Raw genomic sequence first — 19,344 nt, forward strand, 5'->3', positions numbered from 1 at the left:
CCATAATTAATCTGATACATAATCATTCATAGTTCCAAATTTGGTAATTTTGGAATATACATGATTCTAAATACCCTTTCATATATTCCAATTTTAATGGACTAAAAATTCAACCTTTATGTTATCAAAAATGACCCTTTGTATTCTCGAAATGACAAAGTTATATATTCCCCCGTTCTTATTTAGTTGTTCACTTTAAAAATAACATAACAAATAATTATTATAGTGAAATTACAATTTTACCCTTATTAATTATGATTTCAAAAAGGGTGGATTAAAACTTAAAAACTTCCAAGAAGTTTAAATGAGAGTATAATAAAATTTTTTTGTCCTTTCTTGATTTATCAAAATTGACAAGTAAATAGAAATAACTAAAAAAGAATTATCGACAGATAAATAATAACAGGGAGTATCTTTCATGAATAAATTACGAAAAAGATGATTTTTGTACTTTTGATTAAAATACATGTTATTTATTATGATAAGAATAATTTTATTAAAAATAAATTATTATAATTATAGAACGCCTTATTAATTAATTTTGTGGTCCATGCTAGAAATTTCGATAAAAAAATTACCATATTGTGGGAAAAAAAACATTACACACTTTTGTAAAGGTTTCTATCATGAAAAAAAATCATGGTTTATAATCAAAAGGAGTTGACGGTGTGATTTTCTTAAAAAAGAAATAATTACTTTAAGATTTTATCTTTGATATAATTCTTACCTCACGATTATCAGTGTTATAACAAATCTTAAATTTATAATATGTCAATACAATGAATTTTTTAGTCAATAAAAATAATTTGATATTTAAATTAAAATTATATATGACTTAAATAAAATCTAATAATATTTGGACCAGTCTATTAAATCGACAAGACGACCAACTCAACCGCAGATAGATCGTCCCTACGCAGGATATATGAATTATGATTTATTTTCTACATCACCCATTTCACCATTTGGCATTATTATGCTAAACAATAATTGCTTGCATTAACGTTCTAATCTTTTTCAACATTTTGTTTGTTTCTATTTTTAAACGCGTTTTTAATTGACTATATATCTGTTGTCACTTACCTGCCTGTGATGTACAATGTTTTCGAAGAATCTTCTTCATTCTTATATTATTATATGTCAAAGTTATCGTCATTATATTATCTGCAAATTATAAAAATTACATATTTTAAAAGTAAAATTATACTATATTCCTTAAAAGTTTATAATTATAAAATTTTTTTAAGAAGGATGCAATAATATAAGCATTAATACATTAATCTAATATTAATTTGATGCGCAAGATACATTAATATGATTTTCGAGGTACATTTTATACGTGATACACTAATTTGATGCGCGAGATACGTTTTATACATGATACACTAATCTGATACGCGTGAGATACACTAATCTGATGCGCGAGGTACATTTTATACATGATACACTAATATGATACGCGAGATACATTGATGTGATGCGTGAGATACATTAATTTGATGCGCGAAAATAAGAAATTTTGAAAATTTATAAAACTTATAAGAGATAATGGTACTAAATAAACTAAAAGATAATCGATAGAGATCCGTATAATTTATGGAGTATATATCAATTTATTATTTTGTTTAATCGATAGAATTTAATCTATATATATTTGTCGTTATCGCTAGTTATTATACGTAAAAGAATCACAGGGTTGACCGCTTTAGAGTATGTTGCTATAGTGATGCAATGTGGAAGCTAACTAACGATGATGTAATTGATTAGATAATGATCGATATTTATTATTATGTACCTTCGATCCATATATTTATGGACGGATCTATGTAGAAAGATAGAATGTTAGTGTCACGATACTTCAACATTACGTTATAATTTAACTTTTAATATATATATATATATATATATATATCCATATATTTTATGGATAAGAATTAGTATAAATTTTAACCATACATCCACACAGAGAAATAATGAAGCCCTTGGTGGTTGAAGTTCAGGTTTCCCTCCATAGGGATGCAAGTTTGAATCCTGCCACAACTAATAAATATTAAAATTAGCTATAAATTTCATTGCTAATGTTACTATATATTTCATTTATGGCTAACAAGAAATTCATCACGAACTAATTGTTAAATAGAATTAACGATAAAATTTAGTGTTTAATTATAAAATATTTCCGGCACTAAATTCAATTTTATATAAAAAAAAGTAGTGCGGTGAGTTCATTTAAAATTTTAAAATTATCTTTGGATGCTAGATTCATTGTTAAAAATATATTGTAAAGTTGAAGCTATCTAAATTAGAATCTTAGACATCGATCTCTACTAATTAAGTACAATCTTAACTATACTAAATAGACATGAATCTTTTGCAGAATCTTGTATGTTGATAAATAGTTAGCTTTTTTCTATGAATATTAACACAACTTTCTTAAATGTTACATTCATTAATGTTCAAAAGTAACGTGACATATTTGAACTTTCAAATTTTGAATTCGGCTATATATATATATATATATTACATAACTTTAATTATACGAGCATTTATCTAAGCTATCATTTACATCATTGTAAAACATTTACTCTATTTTGACAATATCGATAAATAAAAAGGGACACTATCTTTTTTTTTTAATTAAAAATAAAACTAAAAATAAATTCAAAGTTGTCAAAGCATGAATAATATACATTGGAGGTAGTAAAATTTTACTCTATTTTGACATTTTCTCAAACCAAATGAGTAAAAATGTTTGAAATATTATTTTTTTTGGGTTAAAAAAAATGTTGAACTTACTAACTACTTAATTAGCATCAAAGCTAATAATTTATATTATGACTAAGCATTCCATTCGCTTTCCTAATATTCTTAATTTTCGAATATTTGGACTTTAAAGTTAGCATTCTTCAAAGCAATCAATCATTTGGAATAAAATGATTAAGAGTATCAAATAATTCCTAATTTGTGGTGTATTATAACTTGTCTAACTAGCATATTAATTTCAGTCTCAAATTAAACTTCTCACTCTACTTTTACAAAAGATAAATGTAAGAAAAGACAAGATTATAATTCGTATATTCTGCTTATGAATCGTTTGTAAATAAAAATTAATCTTAGATGTAGAAGTGGAAGTTAATTAATTATAGAGTAGATAGATACCTATATATCAAGCTAGAAAAATTCTTCTTCATTTTTGCTTCTATTTTTTTTTTTTGGTCAAAACACCAATCAATTGAACTAATTAATAAGTAAAGGAATCTAAAACTCTTAGTCAAGTCCTGTTCATAAACTAAAACTTTTTGAAAGGTTTATCAATATTCTTTTGTTCCAAATTCTTGTAAACGTGTTTAATATTCCATTTTAGTGCTAATTTATGATAAGTTGGAACATGCCACTCAAAAATGAAAATTCTCAAAATTAAAGGTTTCATCTTTATCTAGTTGTGCATGAACCATAAACTACCTTTTGTGCAAGAAAAAGAGAGTCCATCTTGGAGGGCCAATATTTTTTTCCCCACAATTAGCGCAAAAAAGGTTTAGCTAAAAAATAAATAATATTTTCTCCATATTCCAGTAAGTACTCCATAACAAAAAGAAGAATTTATTTTTCCCATCTTCACCCTAAAATTTTGTTATATACTCATAAAGTTTACATGTGCAACTGATATACACTAATGGTGATGGAAGCTAGTCATGTCATGAACAATTTAGGTATGTATTGATAGCATACAAACAATACCACTTCTAGGCATGTATATGGATAGATTCACTATTTTAGCAACGTTATTGGACATTGCAGGAATAACTAGTTTTTTATTTTGTATAATATATTGTTAATAATCCATATCGAGTCTGTCTGATCAAATTACAACATACTTTAGTTCCGTCATTATATTATATATATGGTGAGTTATTAATTTATTTCTCATATATTGTTTTGCACAAAAAAGATACATGTATACCTTCAACAACAATAAGAATGAAATCATAAGTCAACTCTTGTATTTAAAGAATTTCGAAATATATGTCTAACCACCTCAACTTTCTGTTTCTAGGGCATACTATAATTATTTGAAGTCTCTCGACAATGAGATCGGAAAATAATTGCCGATAAACTAGATGCTTCATCAACCATATTCAGCTTTAAGACATTTCGATATATAATTTTATTTTTAACCCTTTTTGGACGGTAACTTTCCTATAAAAAATTGAACCCCTCTCACCAAAGGTAGACATGCCTTTATCTAATAATTTATAATATTCAACTAATATAATACTAGGGCAAAAGACATAACTATACCAAAAAAGAACCTATATAAATAAATAAATAGTATATGTAAGTTAAATTCGTCGATACGATTTTAAAAAAGAGATAGATATATTGATTATTGATCATGTTGAATATGAAGTAGGGTTGTTTGGTGAAGTTTTAGGTAGGAAATTTTAGGAGGTAACGTAACCTCTATACTATAATGATGTTCTTTAAGGAAGTAACTTGGAAGGAGATTTGATGTTTTCTTCTTTGTCATGGCAATTCCAAATTTGTAAAAAGACCGACCAAATTCATCAAACAATACAAAATATGACTATATAAGATAAAGACCATTGAGTCAACTTAAGGATGGAGTATTCTATTTGCAAAAAATATGTTTGTTCAAAGTTTTCAATGAATGATATTAGCACAAATATTTCATTTTCAATGGTTAGGACCAAATGCAAAAAGGCAATTTGTGGGGACCCTTTTTTTTTTTTTTTTTTTTATAATTGGAGGGGTGGGTGGGGGTGGGTGATACAAGATTTGTGATAATATATAAGCACATTAGAAGGTGCAAAATATACACCATCATTTCTTGGCCTAAAAACCATATTATAACACCCAAAATTTCCTACTATAGTATTTTAGGTAAAGATTTTAAGAAATCTTTTAGTAGAAAATTATAGTTTTTCAAATTCTCCCACTACTCTTGGCTCCAAAGACTTTTGGCCCCCTTTTGACCCTAAATTTTTAAACAACAAAATTCAATCTCTTCTTTTATATAATACATCTTTTCTTAAACCATTCTTGTACTTAAAAACTCCAAATCTCACAAAAACACACACTTGAGAATATAGCACCTGAATTTCAAAAGAACGCTATGTATGTCTCGAATGAACTCGAAAGTGGAGACGTTCAGAAAAACTTCGATGATGATGGACGTGAAAAAAGAACAGGTGACATATATTATTTTTAGAATCACTAATAATCACCTCATGTATAAGTCATTATTATTACTGACTATAAATTCTGAATTCGTCTCTGCAGGGACTTTGTTGACTGCGAGTGCACATATTATTACTGCTGTGATTGGTTCAGGAGTACTTTCACTAGCATGGGCTATAGCTCAATTAGGATGGGTGGCTGGTCCTGCTGTTCTCTTAGCTTTTTCTTTCATCACATATTTCACTTCTACACTTCTTGCTGACTCTTACCGGTCTCCGGGACCGATTTCCGGCAAGAGAAACTATACTTACATGGACGTTGTCCGCTCTCACTTAGGTACTTTTCAGTGCGTATAACTTAAATTCATACAACGTAGCGAATTCCTCTGTTTCAAATGCTCCAAAGAGTGGAAGTACATATTTGGAAGCTATGTCAAAAATATTTATTTTATCAATATACATATCGTATTTTTGACATTTTGTTTATATTTTTGGTTTAAAAAAAAAACAGGAGGTGTGAAGGTGACATTGTGTGGAATTGCACAATATGCTAACCTTGTTGGAGTAACAATTGGATATACAATTACAGCATCTATTAGTATGGTGTAAGTGCAAATATTTATTAAAAGTTGTATTTTTAAAGAAAACATCAAGACCTTTTTGTTAATATCTTTGACTAATTTGATATTATGACAACGACATAACTACTCTAATAAAATAAAAGGTTAATTAAAATACTAATTATTTTTTGTGAATTTTAAAATTTTCAGGGCTGTAAAGAGGTCAAATTGTTTTCACAAAAATGGGCATGAAGCAAGTTGCTCAATTGAAAGCTACCCATACATGATAATATTTGCAGTAATTCAAATAGTTCTTAGCCAAATTCCAAATTTCCACAAGCTCTCATGGTTATCAATTCTTGCTGCTGTTATGTCTTTTACTTATGCTTCTATTGGTCTTGGACTATCCATAGCCAAAGTCGCAGGTATCATATATATATATATACATTGACAGTATAAAATATTTTTATATTAAAATTAACTGTTTATGTATATAGTATCGATATATAAAATTTAAACTCTCGATATAGGTGTGGGGCACCATGTGAAGACAACCCTAACAGGGGTGGTAGTAGGTGTGGATGTATCTGGAACAGAAAAAGTATGGAGAAGTTTCCAAGCTATTGGAGATATTGCATTTGCTTATGCTTATTCCACAGTTCTTATTGAAATACAGGTAACCTTAGTTTTATTATCATATATCTTTTTTTCATATTTTATAACCTATAGTTTTATTATCATATATCTTTTTTCATATTTTATAATTGATTAGTTGATGTTTGTCTACATGTGAACTTGTATCAATTATGGGTAGCAATTGCACATGCCCACTATACACACACACACACAACATATATATATGTGGTCACACTTGTGTATTATGCATCGAGTTTATCGAGTCAGTTAAACTTATAAAATATATAATTTATGTATATGTTTCAGTATTTTTTTTATATGAACAGTCGAAATGATTTTTTGGTAAATAAAACAAAAAATCATAAAACTAATTCCTTTGGAAGAAACACAAGAAATAATTCTATAATTGTTCATTATTTTTGCCTTTTTAAATCATCTAATCCTGACATTCTTGACTTTCAATCCATAGTGTTTTACTTTATTATATTTCATTGTTCTAAAGATAATAAGTATATTACTTACTTATTAAAAAAATAAAAAAATTAGAAAGATAATATTTTATTTCTCTATACTAACCACACCCTTTATTTCAAAATTTCAATAATATACTTATATGATCCATTAAATCATTCATATTCATATAAGTATTCAATAGGAGTCTTTTGTCATACCATTTAGTACAAGATCTTGACTCCCCAATGACTAGTATATACCCCACTTATTAATTCATTCTCACTCAAACAATAAAATCAGAGGTACTTAGTTGAAATGTGTGCCTCACTAATTAATGAAAGCTTTGCATTAAAGTGTACAAAATCTATTTTTTTATTTTTATGTATATATTACTACTATATATATACTCTTCAGTAATCAGTCTGTAGACTATAGTCAGCTAGCCACATGTTCGGTTTTGGAGCATTACGAATCACTATGGTCCATCTTTTATTGCTATTTTTTTTTAAAAAAATAATCTATAATAGTAGTATACTAAAAAATGTCTATAGTATATGTTTTTGAAAATAATTTCTTTTATCTTTTAAATTTATATATATATAATTCAATCTTCTGCGGACCTTACGAATTAAATTATACTGAATAAATTATTATTAACATTAAAAATCAGTTGTTCTTTATCTTTGTTTCTTTAACTGAGAGCCACAGCAAAACTCACGAGCACTGTTTTATCTTTAATTAACAAGGAATAACATTAAAGTAGAGGACAACAGAATATGTAGTTAATTTTTTCCCTTTTCTTTCTTTCGAATATGATGTTTCATAAAGCCTGTATAGTAATATAAAGGAATATATTTAGTACTTCCTTAGTGTCTACTTTTTAATTTATTTGTTTGTTTTAACGTGAGATTGAGTTAAAATAAATAAATTAGACTTTTAAATTTTATAATTTTAAACGAAAGGTATGTAATATGTGTTAAAATATCTTTTAATCTTATAATTTTAAAAGCGATAGTTTTAATATTTAAAAATTATCAATAAACGGAAAAACACTTTTTTTTTTTAAAAAAAAACAAATTGAATTGAAAAAAATATATAATATAATGTATGTTATTCCTCTTGGACCAGAAAAAAGATGGACCACGAGTTTGGGTTATTGATTCTGTATGCTTTTTCACAAAAAAATAAAAGTGAAAAACCTCTCTTACGCCTCTTATCATTTCATAACAACCATCCTTTTTTTCTTTTTGTACTATTATCCGATTTACGATGACCTCAAATTTTTATTTTTGTGACATCTTTTGTTGTTTTTTGTTATATGATGTAAATTTAAAGCAAGAATTGAGTTTAATGGACCCCACTCTCACTTCATGTTCATTGTAATAATAATAGAGTAATCTTGTTTGGTAACTTTTGATAAATAAAATAATCTGTTTAGATTTGAAAAAACAACTAAAATCTATGAGATAATTTCTGATTGGGTAAAAAGCAAAATAACCGTGAGAATGGAACACAAACCTAATTATACTGTGGACGTCGTTCTATTATGATAAAATGATTCATATAAGTTATATTACTTGAACTTTTCAAAAATATTGTCACATCCATGTTAAATCTAGATAAGTATACTACTACTATTTTTGAAGTATCAGAAGCAAACGTATTGATTAATCGGCTCTTTAATTACAGGACACACTGAAATCATCACCACCAGAAAGCAAGGTAATGAAAAGAGCCTCACTAGCTGGAGTTTCCACCACAACCTTATTCTATGTACTTTGTGGTACCATTGGCTATGCAGCCTTTGGAAACGATGCTCCAGGAAATTTTCTTACTGGATTTGGTTTCTATGAACCTTTTTGGCTAATTGACTTTGCCAACGTCTGCATCGCTGTCCACCTTATCGGAGCTTATCAGGTAACCTTACGACTTATAATCTTAAACATATCACGTGAAGAAAAGTTACTTTTTTTTTATTTTTTATGAAAAGGACTAAAAAGGAAAGTAGAATCTAACGAATGTATCATCCTTGCTTAGGTTTTCTGCCAACCATTATATGGATTTGTGGAGGCTCGTTGCAGCGAACGCTGGCCAGACAGCAAATTCATCACCTCAGAATACGCGATGCAAGTTCCATGCTGTGGAACTTACAACCTCAACTTGTTCAGGTTGGTTTGGAGAACAACCTATGTTATAGTGACAGCGGTGATTGCGATGATATTCCCCTTCTTCAACTACTTCTTGGGGCTGATCGGAGCAGCATCGTTCTATCCATTAACCGTTTATTTCCCAATAGAGATGCACATTGCTCAGAGAAAGATACCAAAGTATTCTTTCACATGGGTATGGCTGAAAATATTGAGCTGGACTTGTTTGATCGTATCACTTGTGGCAGCTGCTGGATCGATCCAGGGACTTGCAACTGATGTTAAGGGTTACAAGCCTTTCTCAACTCATCAATAAGTTTTAAAAACTGTTCAAATTATTGAATATGTAATCTTATCAATAACAAGGGTAATGCAAGCTGAAATGGGGCTCTATGTTATTATTTTTATACAGTATGCTTCTTTTACATGGACTCAATCTGCTTCATTTATCCATCATAAAGAAAATCATCTAAGTTACCCATCCCGCTACTTAAAAGAGCAGACTTCATCAAAATTCACAATGTTGTAAATCACAAGGGGCAAGTATGACGAAGAAGAGAGATTAAAAAAGAAAAAGAAAAAGATGGTCTTCAAGCTACACTTTATAAAATTTAGAACAGGAATGGCTCCATCATATTTGATGGACAAAAAGACAGGGAAATCTGTAAATATCTGCAAACAAATATGTTTTGAAAAACCCATCCCTTCCTCTTCCTAGAATGATATGATGTTCTGTTTTAGCCAACTAGTAATACTTCTAATTCCCTAACATGCATTTTTTTCTATTTTTCCTTGTCAAGAGTTTGCTGCCCTGCGAACTGCTAAACCATATCTTCCAGTTGCCGTCAACACCAAATTCCAGCTTCGGCACACTGTATAGAACACCATAACAATAAGTTTTCTGATATAAGTTAAATGAATTCACAATGACAAAAGAATGGAAAAGGGAGTACATAACTGCTCTCCATTCAAACAGCTCGTGAAAACAAATGTCATTCAATTTGAAGTCCACAAGATTGAGAAATTACCTTCACTGCCACCAATTAAGCACCTTCAGTCTCGACCATGACAAATGCTTGAATGAGACTCTGAGCAGCATTCGTCTGCTCAGGCGTCCCAGATATAATGATCACACTCTCTGTTGCTCCAGGCTTGGGATCATTTATGGTGACTTTCGCATCAGAAATCTATAAAATAATTAGTCAAACTTAGAGTCAAATAATAGTATACTTTCATACAACGCAACAAATTTGTACTTGCCATGAATGACACTTTGTAGGCGTTCGATCATGGATTTGACTGAAATATGGAAACATTAGTTATATTGCCCTTGAAAAATGTTAATTAGAAAGTTGAAGTTGTGTGAGCGGAAAAAGATTTTTCAGTTATTAAGCTTAGCAAAAGATCAGTCTAATGTATAACCAAACAATGTTTTGAACAAATGAAGCTATGGATATACTATTTTTTAAAAGAAAATGGTAAAAAACTTCTTTTCAGTAAGCCTCCCATCTTTTCTGATATTGAAAAACAAGGAGCAGAACATGTAGAGAAAGACACGAGGGCATCTTGAAAGTAAAAGTTAAGAAGAGAGAAAATGAATACCCAGACCAAATAGGGTATAAATATGTACAAAACGACGACCATAATATTTTGTCAATCAGAAATAAAAGGCAGAACGCAGGAAATAAGGTATAATGTGAATAAGGGACATAACATCATACCTCACATATTTGTCGAAGACATCCCCCACCTTCTCCATAGATTGCAGGAATGACAGATCGAGGTACAACAACTTCCACGGTAGTGCTTGTGATCACAGCGGGATTACTTGCTCTATATTAATGAAATTCACGTGTAACAGAGACATACATATGTCATTGATGTATAATAGAAAAGGCAGTTCATAAATGAACTCTTAAAACATCAAGAAGAAAAAGAAAGCAAAATGAAAGAGTCTGGTCGTGATTTAGAAAGTACAGACCCTCCAAAGCCGCCAATATTTCGAGGACCTCCTGCATAGTCTGGGAAGCCTAGATGTCCCCCACCTTCACCCCGTCCCTGCAATTCAGTTCAGATAATTAATATTTCTGATGTTTGTCACTTTTTTGGATCTTTATTTTTTATTCGAGCAGAAAGAAGAAGTGCTCTAAGACAATTGTGACACTCACTTTAAATTACATTATGAAAGCAACAAGCATATGGTTACAAGTACATAAGGTGGAGCAGCCTATATATAAAAATCAACCAACTCCTACTATAAAAGTCACAAGAAACTAGAATGGTAGAACTAACTGCAATCAAATGCTACCTGAGAACCCCATGGAGCTGAAGATGGCATTCTATCAGAAATATGAGGTGGAACGCCTGGCCTATGGAAATTTTGCATGAAGGGAGGACGATCATCATGTGGATGGAAACCACCATGAGGAGGTAGAGCATCGAACTTGTGAAATGGTGGGCGAATGTTGGGGAACATGCCTGGAGGTGGTGAAAATTCTCTCCTTCCCACATGTGAAGGGAATGGAGGTACTTGGTCCAGAAACCCAGGGTTTGAAGGAAATGCATCACGAAAGTAATGATTCTGTAATCTGGCAGTTATCTGCAGAAGGGCTTCATGAACTTTTTCAACATCTCCATTTATCTGAGCAACCAAAGAGAAAAGTTAAAAGCAAGTTGAGAAGTAGGAATTAGGCCTGTCCTTAAACCAAACAAATGTTGCCATCACTCAAATCATAAAAAGGCTAGCAACAAATCCTCTAAATATGCAAAAAAAAAAAAAAAACTGCCAATTTTTTTGCTTATTAACATCACTCAAATCATAAAAAGCAAAAAGTACCTGAATTACTTCTTCATTTTCCGCAGCAAACTTTGGGATTTGATCCTTGCCTACAATACGAATATACGCTCCAGTTGATTTCCTCATTTCAGCTATTATACCACCACCTTTACCCAAGAGACACCCAATTTGATTGGAGAACACCAAGAGTTTTGCAACCATAACATTGTCCTGATTCTCAGGTGCAGCCCTAAAAATTCGGGATTGGATGCGAAGGACAGCATCTTGCGGCAAAGATATTCTATCATCTGGGAACTGCATAGATAGGATGGCCATAGCCTCTTATTGTTAGGTTACAGAAAATCAAAGAAGCATGATAAAGAAGAGGAAAGAAGAAAGAGTAACAACTTTAGCAAAAGGAATGACCCCCCCCTCCCCAATGCCAATTAAAGGAAATCCTGGAAAAAGAAAGCAAACAGAGAGAAGTAACAAATCATACCGCTGGACCAGAGATGACAATAATTCGATCTTCAGAATCCCCTGTGCTTTCCAGAACTTTGATTTGACACCCAGTCTCATGCTGAAGTGCTTTAATTATACTTCCTCCCTTTCCAATTATACCTCCAACCTTTTCGTCTGGACAAAGTAATCTGAAAGTCAAGGCATCCGGAATATGATTCATTCGACCAGGTATACCAGCTTCCCCAACACGAAATCCACCAGAGGAAGCAGGCCCCTGCCCATGGTAAGGACGTGCTGACGTTGGACGTAATTCCCGGTTAGATAGAGGACGTCTAGGAGACTGTGAAGATGGGCCACCAGCATCAGCAGAGAGAAAATCTTGATCCCCAGAGGAACTCTCAAGTAATTGTCGAGCAACCATTTCAAGAGCTTTTTTAACTGCATCATGCTCCCCAGATATCTGCAACATAACAATTAGGAATGTCTCCAGAATTCTGGTCAATATGAAAAGATTTGACTAAGAGAGTACTGCATAAAAGCAGCAGACAATACAGAATGATCAACACTGTGAAACGTGAGACAGGAAATGAGACGTCGATGAAGCAGTATTCCCTGTGGATCAACAAGTAAGAAGAGTATGCAACATTCTCAAATTGAATTGTATAGATACAAAGGCCATTTTCTGTCACTAAAGTTAATCAGAGAACTTCCTAACATAGAATACTGTTATATCAATAAGACCTCTCAAAACATCATGACAAGCACAGACAAGAAAACAGGCAGGATTCAAATACAACTCCGACAGAAAAATGGTCACATTGATGACAGTTAATGGCTAAGCTGAGTGAATCAAGTTGACTAATACTTGCAAGGAATTAATGAATAAATATCAACAAATATACCTGAACCAATTCATCTGATGAAGACGCACATGAAGGTAGTTTGTCCCTGGGAAGAATTCGTATCTGTGAACCACTTTCAGAAGACATCTTTTTTATCACACTACCACTTTTTCCTAGCAAACAGCCCACTTGGCTGGAGAGAACAAGCAATCTTATAATTAATGAGGAAGAATCATTACCCTCTTCATCTCCTCCATCCATTTCTGCTCTTCCAACCATCCTTTCAAACAACAAGAATAGAGCTTTCTGAATAGATTCAGTTTCCTTTTCAGTTTTGGAATTTTCTGCTGGAAGAGACGCCTTATTCTCACTATTTTCATCATTGCAATTGTCTTTTTCCTTGGTTTCACTCCCCTCAATATCAGCCTGGAACTGTTTGGTTACCACTTCATCTTCTTTTCCTGAACCTACAATAACTATCACCCTCTCATCACAACCAACAATACTATCCTCAACTCGAACCTCTGCACCTGTTTCCTCTTGTATCCGAGAAATAATGCTACTATCCTCTCCGATAAGGAAAATTATTTTTGAAGCAGGGCATAATATACGAACTTTCGCAGGTGATCTCTGGGAACTAAAAGATGATGATTTCTGCCACTTCCCTCGGCCATTTGTTTCTACAGGGCCCTGATCATGTGATCTCTTGGAAGGAGTCAACTTCATTGACATATCTGCAATTGTTTTTGTAACAGACGCTCATTTCAGGAAATAAGACTATGGAGGATGTAACAGAAAGGAATGGAATGATAGACTATAGAGGATGTGTGAGAAAAGTATGGATTTTTTTATTTTTTTGGGGAAAAGGTAAGATAATTGGGTACATGATCAACCAGAAGAATCAATTTAGTAAGGCCTGAACACATGAATGAAAATATTATCAATCAAACTCCTTAGCGCCACATTGTTAGTGACTTCTGAAAATTGTACGCGCTATTCTTTTATATATGATCAGTAAGACACGTTTATCAGAGAGTGACATCTGAATCAGGGAAAATGAATGTGCCGAGTACGAACCCTAGAGATGACCAACAACGCATAGTTCAGTCTAAGCATTTGGTATTCGAACTACGCTCCACCACTATTTTGTGGTATTTTTTTAATACCTTCTCACCTAAACCCTTTGAGTGCACTTCATATGTACACTTTATGTAATATAAATCTATGCACTAGGCTTGCAAAAGCCCAAACCCGAGAAATCAGATTTCAGCTGAAGCTTTAAAAGACGAACTAGCAAAAAATTAATCAACTGTCTATGATATAAACATCTATCCTATTCAGTTCCATGGAATTCCATACCTATACATTTGCTAGTTAGAATCTGCACAAGTTTGAAGTTTTAATAGAAAAGTGTTTGTTTTATAACTTTAATTTTAGCAGTACCAATTCTATACCTACACATTTGCTAGTTACAATCTGCACAAATTAGAAGCTTCAATACAAGTTTTTGATTTATAACTTCAATTTTAGCAGTACCAATTCAGCTACATTTAGCTTGACCACTCAGTGAAACTAAAAGTATGAAATCGAGAAAAACTTCAAGAGGAAACCGAAAGAGTAAAGGAGAATTAAGAGATTCAGCATTTTTACCAGCTTCGTCGGAAATATGATCGGACCGCTTCAACGGTGGAGTAGGGTTCTGCTAGCAACGCCGTAACGGTGAAGATAAACCTAAGTATCCGGCGGAGCTCAGGGAGAGTGGTGTTATATCAGAAGGTTTCACTTTTGTTCTAAGTAGTAATTTTTAGGGATTTTACCAATTTATTTCCATTAAGATTGTCAAAAAAATAAATTCCATTAAGTACTTACTCTTTTTTTTTTTTTTTTTTTTTTGCAAAATAATATTTATTTTCAAACTATTTCTTTTCTTTTTCTTCTCTATTGCATTTCTAATAAAGAAAAAAAACTAAATAAAAAGGTCTTAACAAAAACAAAAGAGAATAAAAACCAATCTAGTAAAACATGTGAACTTGTTATTAGACTTTAGTATTACTTCGTGACCTCTATTTTGGATTTTACGAGTTTATTCATGTATATTTATTTCATTAAGTTCTTATTTTTTTGGTTAAAAAATATTTATAATCAAATTTCTTTTGTTCTTCCTCTCTTTACATTTTTAATAAAGAAAAATAAATAAATACAAAGGTATTAACAAAATATAAAGAGGATAAAAATTGGTCTTGTAAAAGATATGGATTTTGCTTCGGTTTATTAAATTTTATTATTTTGTGACCTCTATTTTGAATTTTACGAATTTATTCATACATATTTATTTTCATTAAGTCCTTACTTTTTAAAAAAAAATAAATTATTTTTCGAATTTCTTTTCTTCTTCTTCTCATTTAACATTTTTAATAAAAGAAAATAAATAAATAAAAAGGTGTTAACAAAAAATAAAAAATAAAGAGGGTAAAAATTGGTCTAGTAAAAAATGTGAACTATGTTTATTACTTTTGACCTTTATTTTACATTTTACTAATGTCGAAAGCTACAACAAATATGTGATAAGCTCACATTTCTTAGCCTTTGAATATTAAATAAATTATCATTTTTTGTTATTTTTTATATTTAAAAAATCATAAATTTTATTAACTTTGAAATAAAAGAGCCAATTTTTTTGAGTTTCTTTAGTGAAACTTGTCCTCAAAGACTCCGAAAATTTTTAAAACCATCTCCATAAATGATACAACTATAACACTATAACAAAAATAACTTTTAGCTACATTAAATATTGACATTTATAAAGAGCGTTAAAGTCTCTGCCGATATTAGTTAAGTGTCATTAGAATCAATGTCGCTAAAGGCTTTACGGACATATATAAAGATTGTCAATTGCCGCTAAAAATACATATTTAGCAGTAATTGAGAATTAATTGCCGCTAATGATTATTTTTGTCGTAGTGTAATTAGAATATAAAATACAATTACTTAATTGTCAACTCAGCTCTATTAAATAATATTTAATTCAAATTAAGTTTTTTTAAAAAAAACTTGAAAATCTAAATGAATTAGTTTTTAATTTATGTTCTTTTATAAATTGATTATAAATTAAAAATCTAAATGAATTAGTTTTAAATTTATGTTCTTATATAAATTGATTATAAATTAATCAAACTTATATTTAGGAAAGTCATGTTTGAATATAATTTGTGAAATTTAATATATAAAAATTAAAATTTACACTCCAAAAAAACTACTCCCTCTCCATATAATGTTAAAAGGATTGTTTGGAGTTTATTTTTTCATAATTCTAAATAAGTAATTTTTTTAAAGTTTAATATAACTGATTGATTCCTTTTTTCTGTTTTTGCCCTTCATATACATTTTTTAGATAATAAATTCAAGGGAGTTAATTCCTCATATTCATGATTTTTCTTTAAATTATTTCTCTTTTAAAATAGTTTGTCAATCACCAAAAGTATAGAAATGGAAAATGCTATTTAATTTATGTCATAATTTTTTTCCTTTATAAGTATGTTTAAATTGATTTAAAAATTGGTCAAATTTATTTTTAATTCAGTTTTTGGTCAAATTTATTTGGTCAAATTTATTTTTAGTTTTATTTTTGGTCAAATCTATTTTTAATACAGATTTAAATATAATCTATTTTTAATTCTTTTTTTTTTTTGTCAAATCTACTTTTAATTTAACTTTTGATCAAATCTATTTTTAATTTAGTTTTTGATTAGATCTACTTAAAATAACTCAAACACCAAAAGTAGGTGTCCCTTACTACTTTTATTTTTTGACTTCAAAGTTTTAATTTGATTTTTTATTGTCAATTTAAAAGCTAGCTTTTTAAGTCAATTCAAACTTACTCCACGTATAAACTCACAAACTCACCTAATATGGGTAGAAAGAGTATTTTTCTTATTATATAAAAGAGTTAAACGAAGACAAAATAGGTAAAAGTGTAATAGCATATTAACATTAATAAACTAATAGAAAAATTGACTTTTAATTTATTATTAATTATTAATATAGAAAAAGGAGACTTTCATTTCCTTAGCCAACCAAGACTAGTATAAATAGAGTCACAGACAACTTTTTTTTATCTTGTCAAAAGTATATTTTTTTATACAAATTTGAAAAGAAAAAATCTCATCAATGATCGGAAGCAGCAACAATGTTGATGAATCACAAAATCTCTCATTGGATAGTTCTAATGAATCGGGCAGTTCATCGCGGATCGTTATGGCTACCCCTAATGAATTGGTTCCACCAAAGTGGGCTGGGACAAAGTTGCTGAGTGAAGAGGGTCGCATCTATCAGAAGATAAAGGATGGACTACCTCCTATTATGAAAAATCGCGTTACAATCACAGCAATTCATCTATGCATGAGAAGAGTTCCAGTGGAAGAGTCGCGATTTGAAGTTTATCTAGAGAATGTGAAGAAGGTAACGAGAGCAAGAGGTCGTAGAGTTGATAGCTCTGGTTGGTACGGGACATCAGCAAAAAATGTCGATAGTCTTATGCGTCGTGGGTTTGAAATGAATAGTATTATGCCTGCTTCTTATCCTCATGGTGTTGGTATATACTTGTCTCATTTCTTATCACCTCAAATAAGGTACCTACACGTTCTTCATTTTTTTGGTGTTTTTCTTAATTATTCCTTTTCATTAATTGTTTTTTTTCTATTTAACTCTGTGGATATGATGTCTGATATAGATGAAAACGGTGAAAAACATATCGTTTTATGTCAATTTATATTAGGAAATTCGGAAAAGGTTGAGTTAGGATCTAAGCAATTGTTTCCATCGAGTGCGAATTTCGATACCGGAGTTGATGAGTTAACAAATCCAAAGGTGTATGTGGTGTGGTGTGGTGTGGCAATATGAACACCCACATTCTACCTCGATATATAATTAGTTATAAACCTATTCATCATCATATGTACTTAGGTAAATATTGCTCCTTTTTATTTTTATTCATAATTAGTTACAATTACTTTTGAATATCGAGACTCAAGTGCCAATATACAGGTCGACTAACTTGTGGTGGTCATGCTGATAACACATGGACTAGATTATTATTCAAGCTACATAATTTTCTTACAATATCACAAAGGCTGGAGTTGAGAAAATTGTGTATGTCCTATGGGGTAAGTTAGGATTTCCCTTTTTTAACACTAGGTATTTATTAATTTAAGAATTTATTATATATACATGTTGTGAATATTCTAGTTAATTTCAAGACCATTATATTATTCTAATCTTGAGTTTTTATAAAAATGATTCACAGGATGGCACACCAGTAGAGGAAGAAACATTCATGAGAGATTTAAGATCTGTTGTTCGTGATGATCAATTAATAGGTTCGATCATGCTGGAAATTTCATCCTAAAGTACTTTTAGTAGTGTCAATTTTTATTATGGATAAAATGGGATGTATGGACTTTTTTTTTCATTAAGAACTGGTGAAGGGCATGAAATAATACTTTATGAATTTATTGAATATAATATATTTACTTAACTATTCCTTTTAGAAAAGACTTGGTGAAGCATCAAGCACTTCTGCTTACAGTTATTCTCACAAATGAGAGACAATATTGACGATTTCTTATATGAGTATCATTCAAGATTGTTCATTAAGAATTTAGGTTAGGGTTTATTTTTTCTAATAGATATTTTTTCTATTCATGCTACAATATAATTATGAAAGATATATTTGAAATGTAGCGTAAAGTGAAGGCACTCGCTGATAAATTAGGCTTAAAAAAGAAATAAACAGTAAATTGTTGATAAATGTGAAACTAAGTTGACAGATTCGACAATGAATTAACTAAGTTGGAAAGCAATTAACAACAAATAATTGATGAAACATTATGATATTTACTAAATTATAAATTTACACACCATGAAGAAATAATTATTATGAGAGATAAGATAGGGACAAAAGTGTAAAATAGTGATACATGATGTACATGATCGATATTTATTAAAACGCTTCAACTAAGCCTAGACGTTATCTATGGCGTGCAATCAACTCTACCACCTCAATGACACCATAGAATGTGTAACCAATATGGTGCACAACTCTAAGTTTGAGTTCTTTTTTACAAAGTGTAAATGAGTCTAAATTTCAAATAAAACTCCCTAATAGCTCGTAGGCCCTTACGGAGTCATTTTGGTTCACAACAGTAAGCATCCGCCGATAAATTAGGGTTGTTGCAAGAAAAGAAAAATGAATAGTAAACCTTTGATAAAGGT

At 30.5% G+C, this 19,344-nt stretch overlaps 3 protein-coding genes across 3 annotated transcripts; 2 read left to right on the forward strand and 1 right to left on the reverse strand.

Moving 5' to 3' along the window:
- Positions 1-3,403: 3,403 nt before the first annotated feature.
- Positions 3,404-9,419, forward strand: LOC101245454 (amino acid permease 6). The gene is made up of 8 exons (XM_010321942.4): positions 3,404-3,710; positions 4,055-5,210; positions 5,302-5,535; positions 5,710-5,803; positions 5,969-6,183; positions 6,289-6,434; positions 8,537-8,764; positions 8,885-9,419. The coding sequence occupies exons 2-8, from the start codon at positions 5,135-5,137 to the stop codon at positions 9,308-9,310; spliced, it is 1,419 nt and encodes a 472-aa protein (XP_010320244.3). The 5' UTR covers positions 3,404-3,710; positions 4,055-5,134; the 3' UTR covers positions 9,311-9,419.
- Positions 9,420-9,578: 159 nt separating this feature from the next.
- LOC101245756 (RNA-binding KH domain-containing protein RCF3) lies at positions 9,579-14,942 on the reverse strand. The gene is made up of 9 exons (XM_004238000.5): positions 14,725-14,942; positions 13,135-13,808; positions 12,270-12,692; positions 11,831-12,085; positions 11,303-11,635; positions 10,976-11,052; positions 10,716-10,827; positions 10,023-10,181; positions 9,579-9,866 (listed from the first exon to the last, which is right to left on the reverse strand). Exons 2-8 carry the CDS (start codon positions 13,804-13,806, stop codon positions 10,038-10,040), a joined length of 2,016 nt encoding a protein of 671 aa, XP_004238048.2. The 5' UTR covers positions 13,807-13,808; positions 14,725-14,942; the 3' UTR covers positions 9,579-9,866; positions 10,023-10,037.
- Positions 14,943-17,241: 2,299 nt separating this feature from the next.
- Positions 17,242-17,973, forward strand: LOC101249914 (probable inactive poly [ADP-ribose] polymerase SRO3). Its single transcript, XM_069296856.1, has 2 exons — positions 17,242-17,665; positions 17,804-17,973. The coding sequence occupies exons 1-2, from the start codon at positions 17,242-17,244 to the stop codon at positions 17,971-17,973; spliced, it is 594 nt and encodes a 197-aa protein (XP_069152957.1).
- Positions 17,974-19,344: the final 1,371 nt, after the last annotated feature.

Source organism: Solanum lycopersicum, chromosome 4, assembly GCF_036512215.1.
Source record: "Solanum lycopersicum chromosome 4, SLM_r2.1".
NCBI classification, from domain to species: Eukaryota; Viridiplantae; Streptophyta; class Magnoliopsida; order Solanales; family Solanaceae; genus Solanum; species Solanum lycopersicum.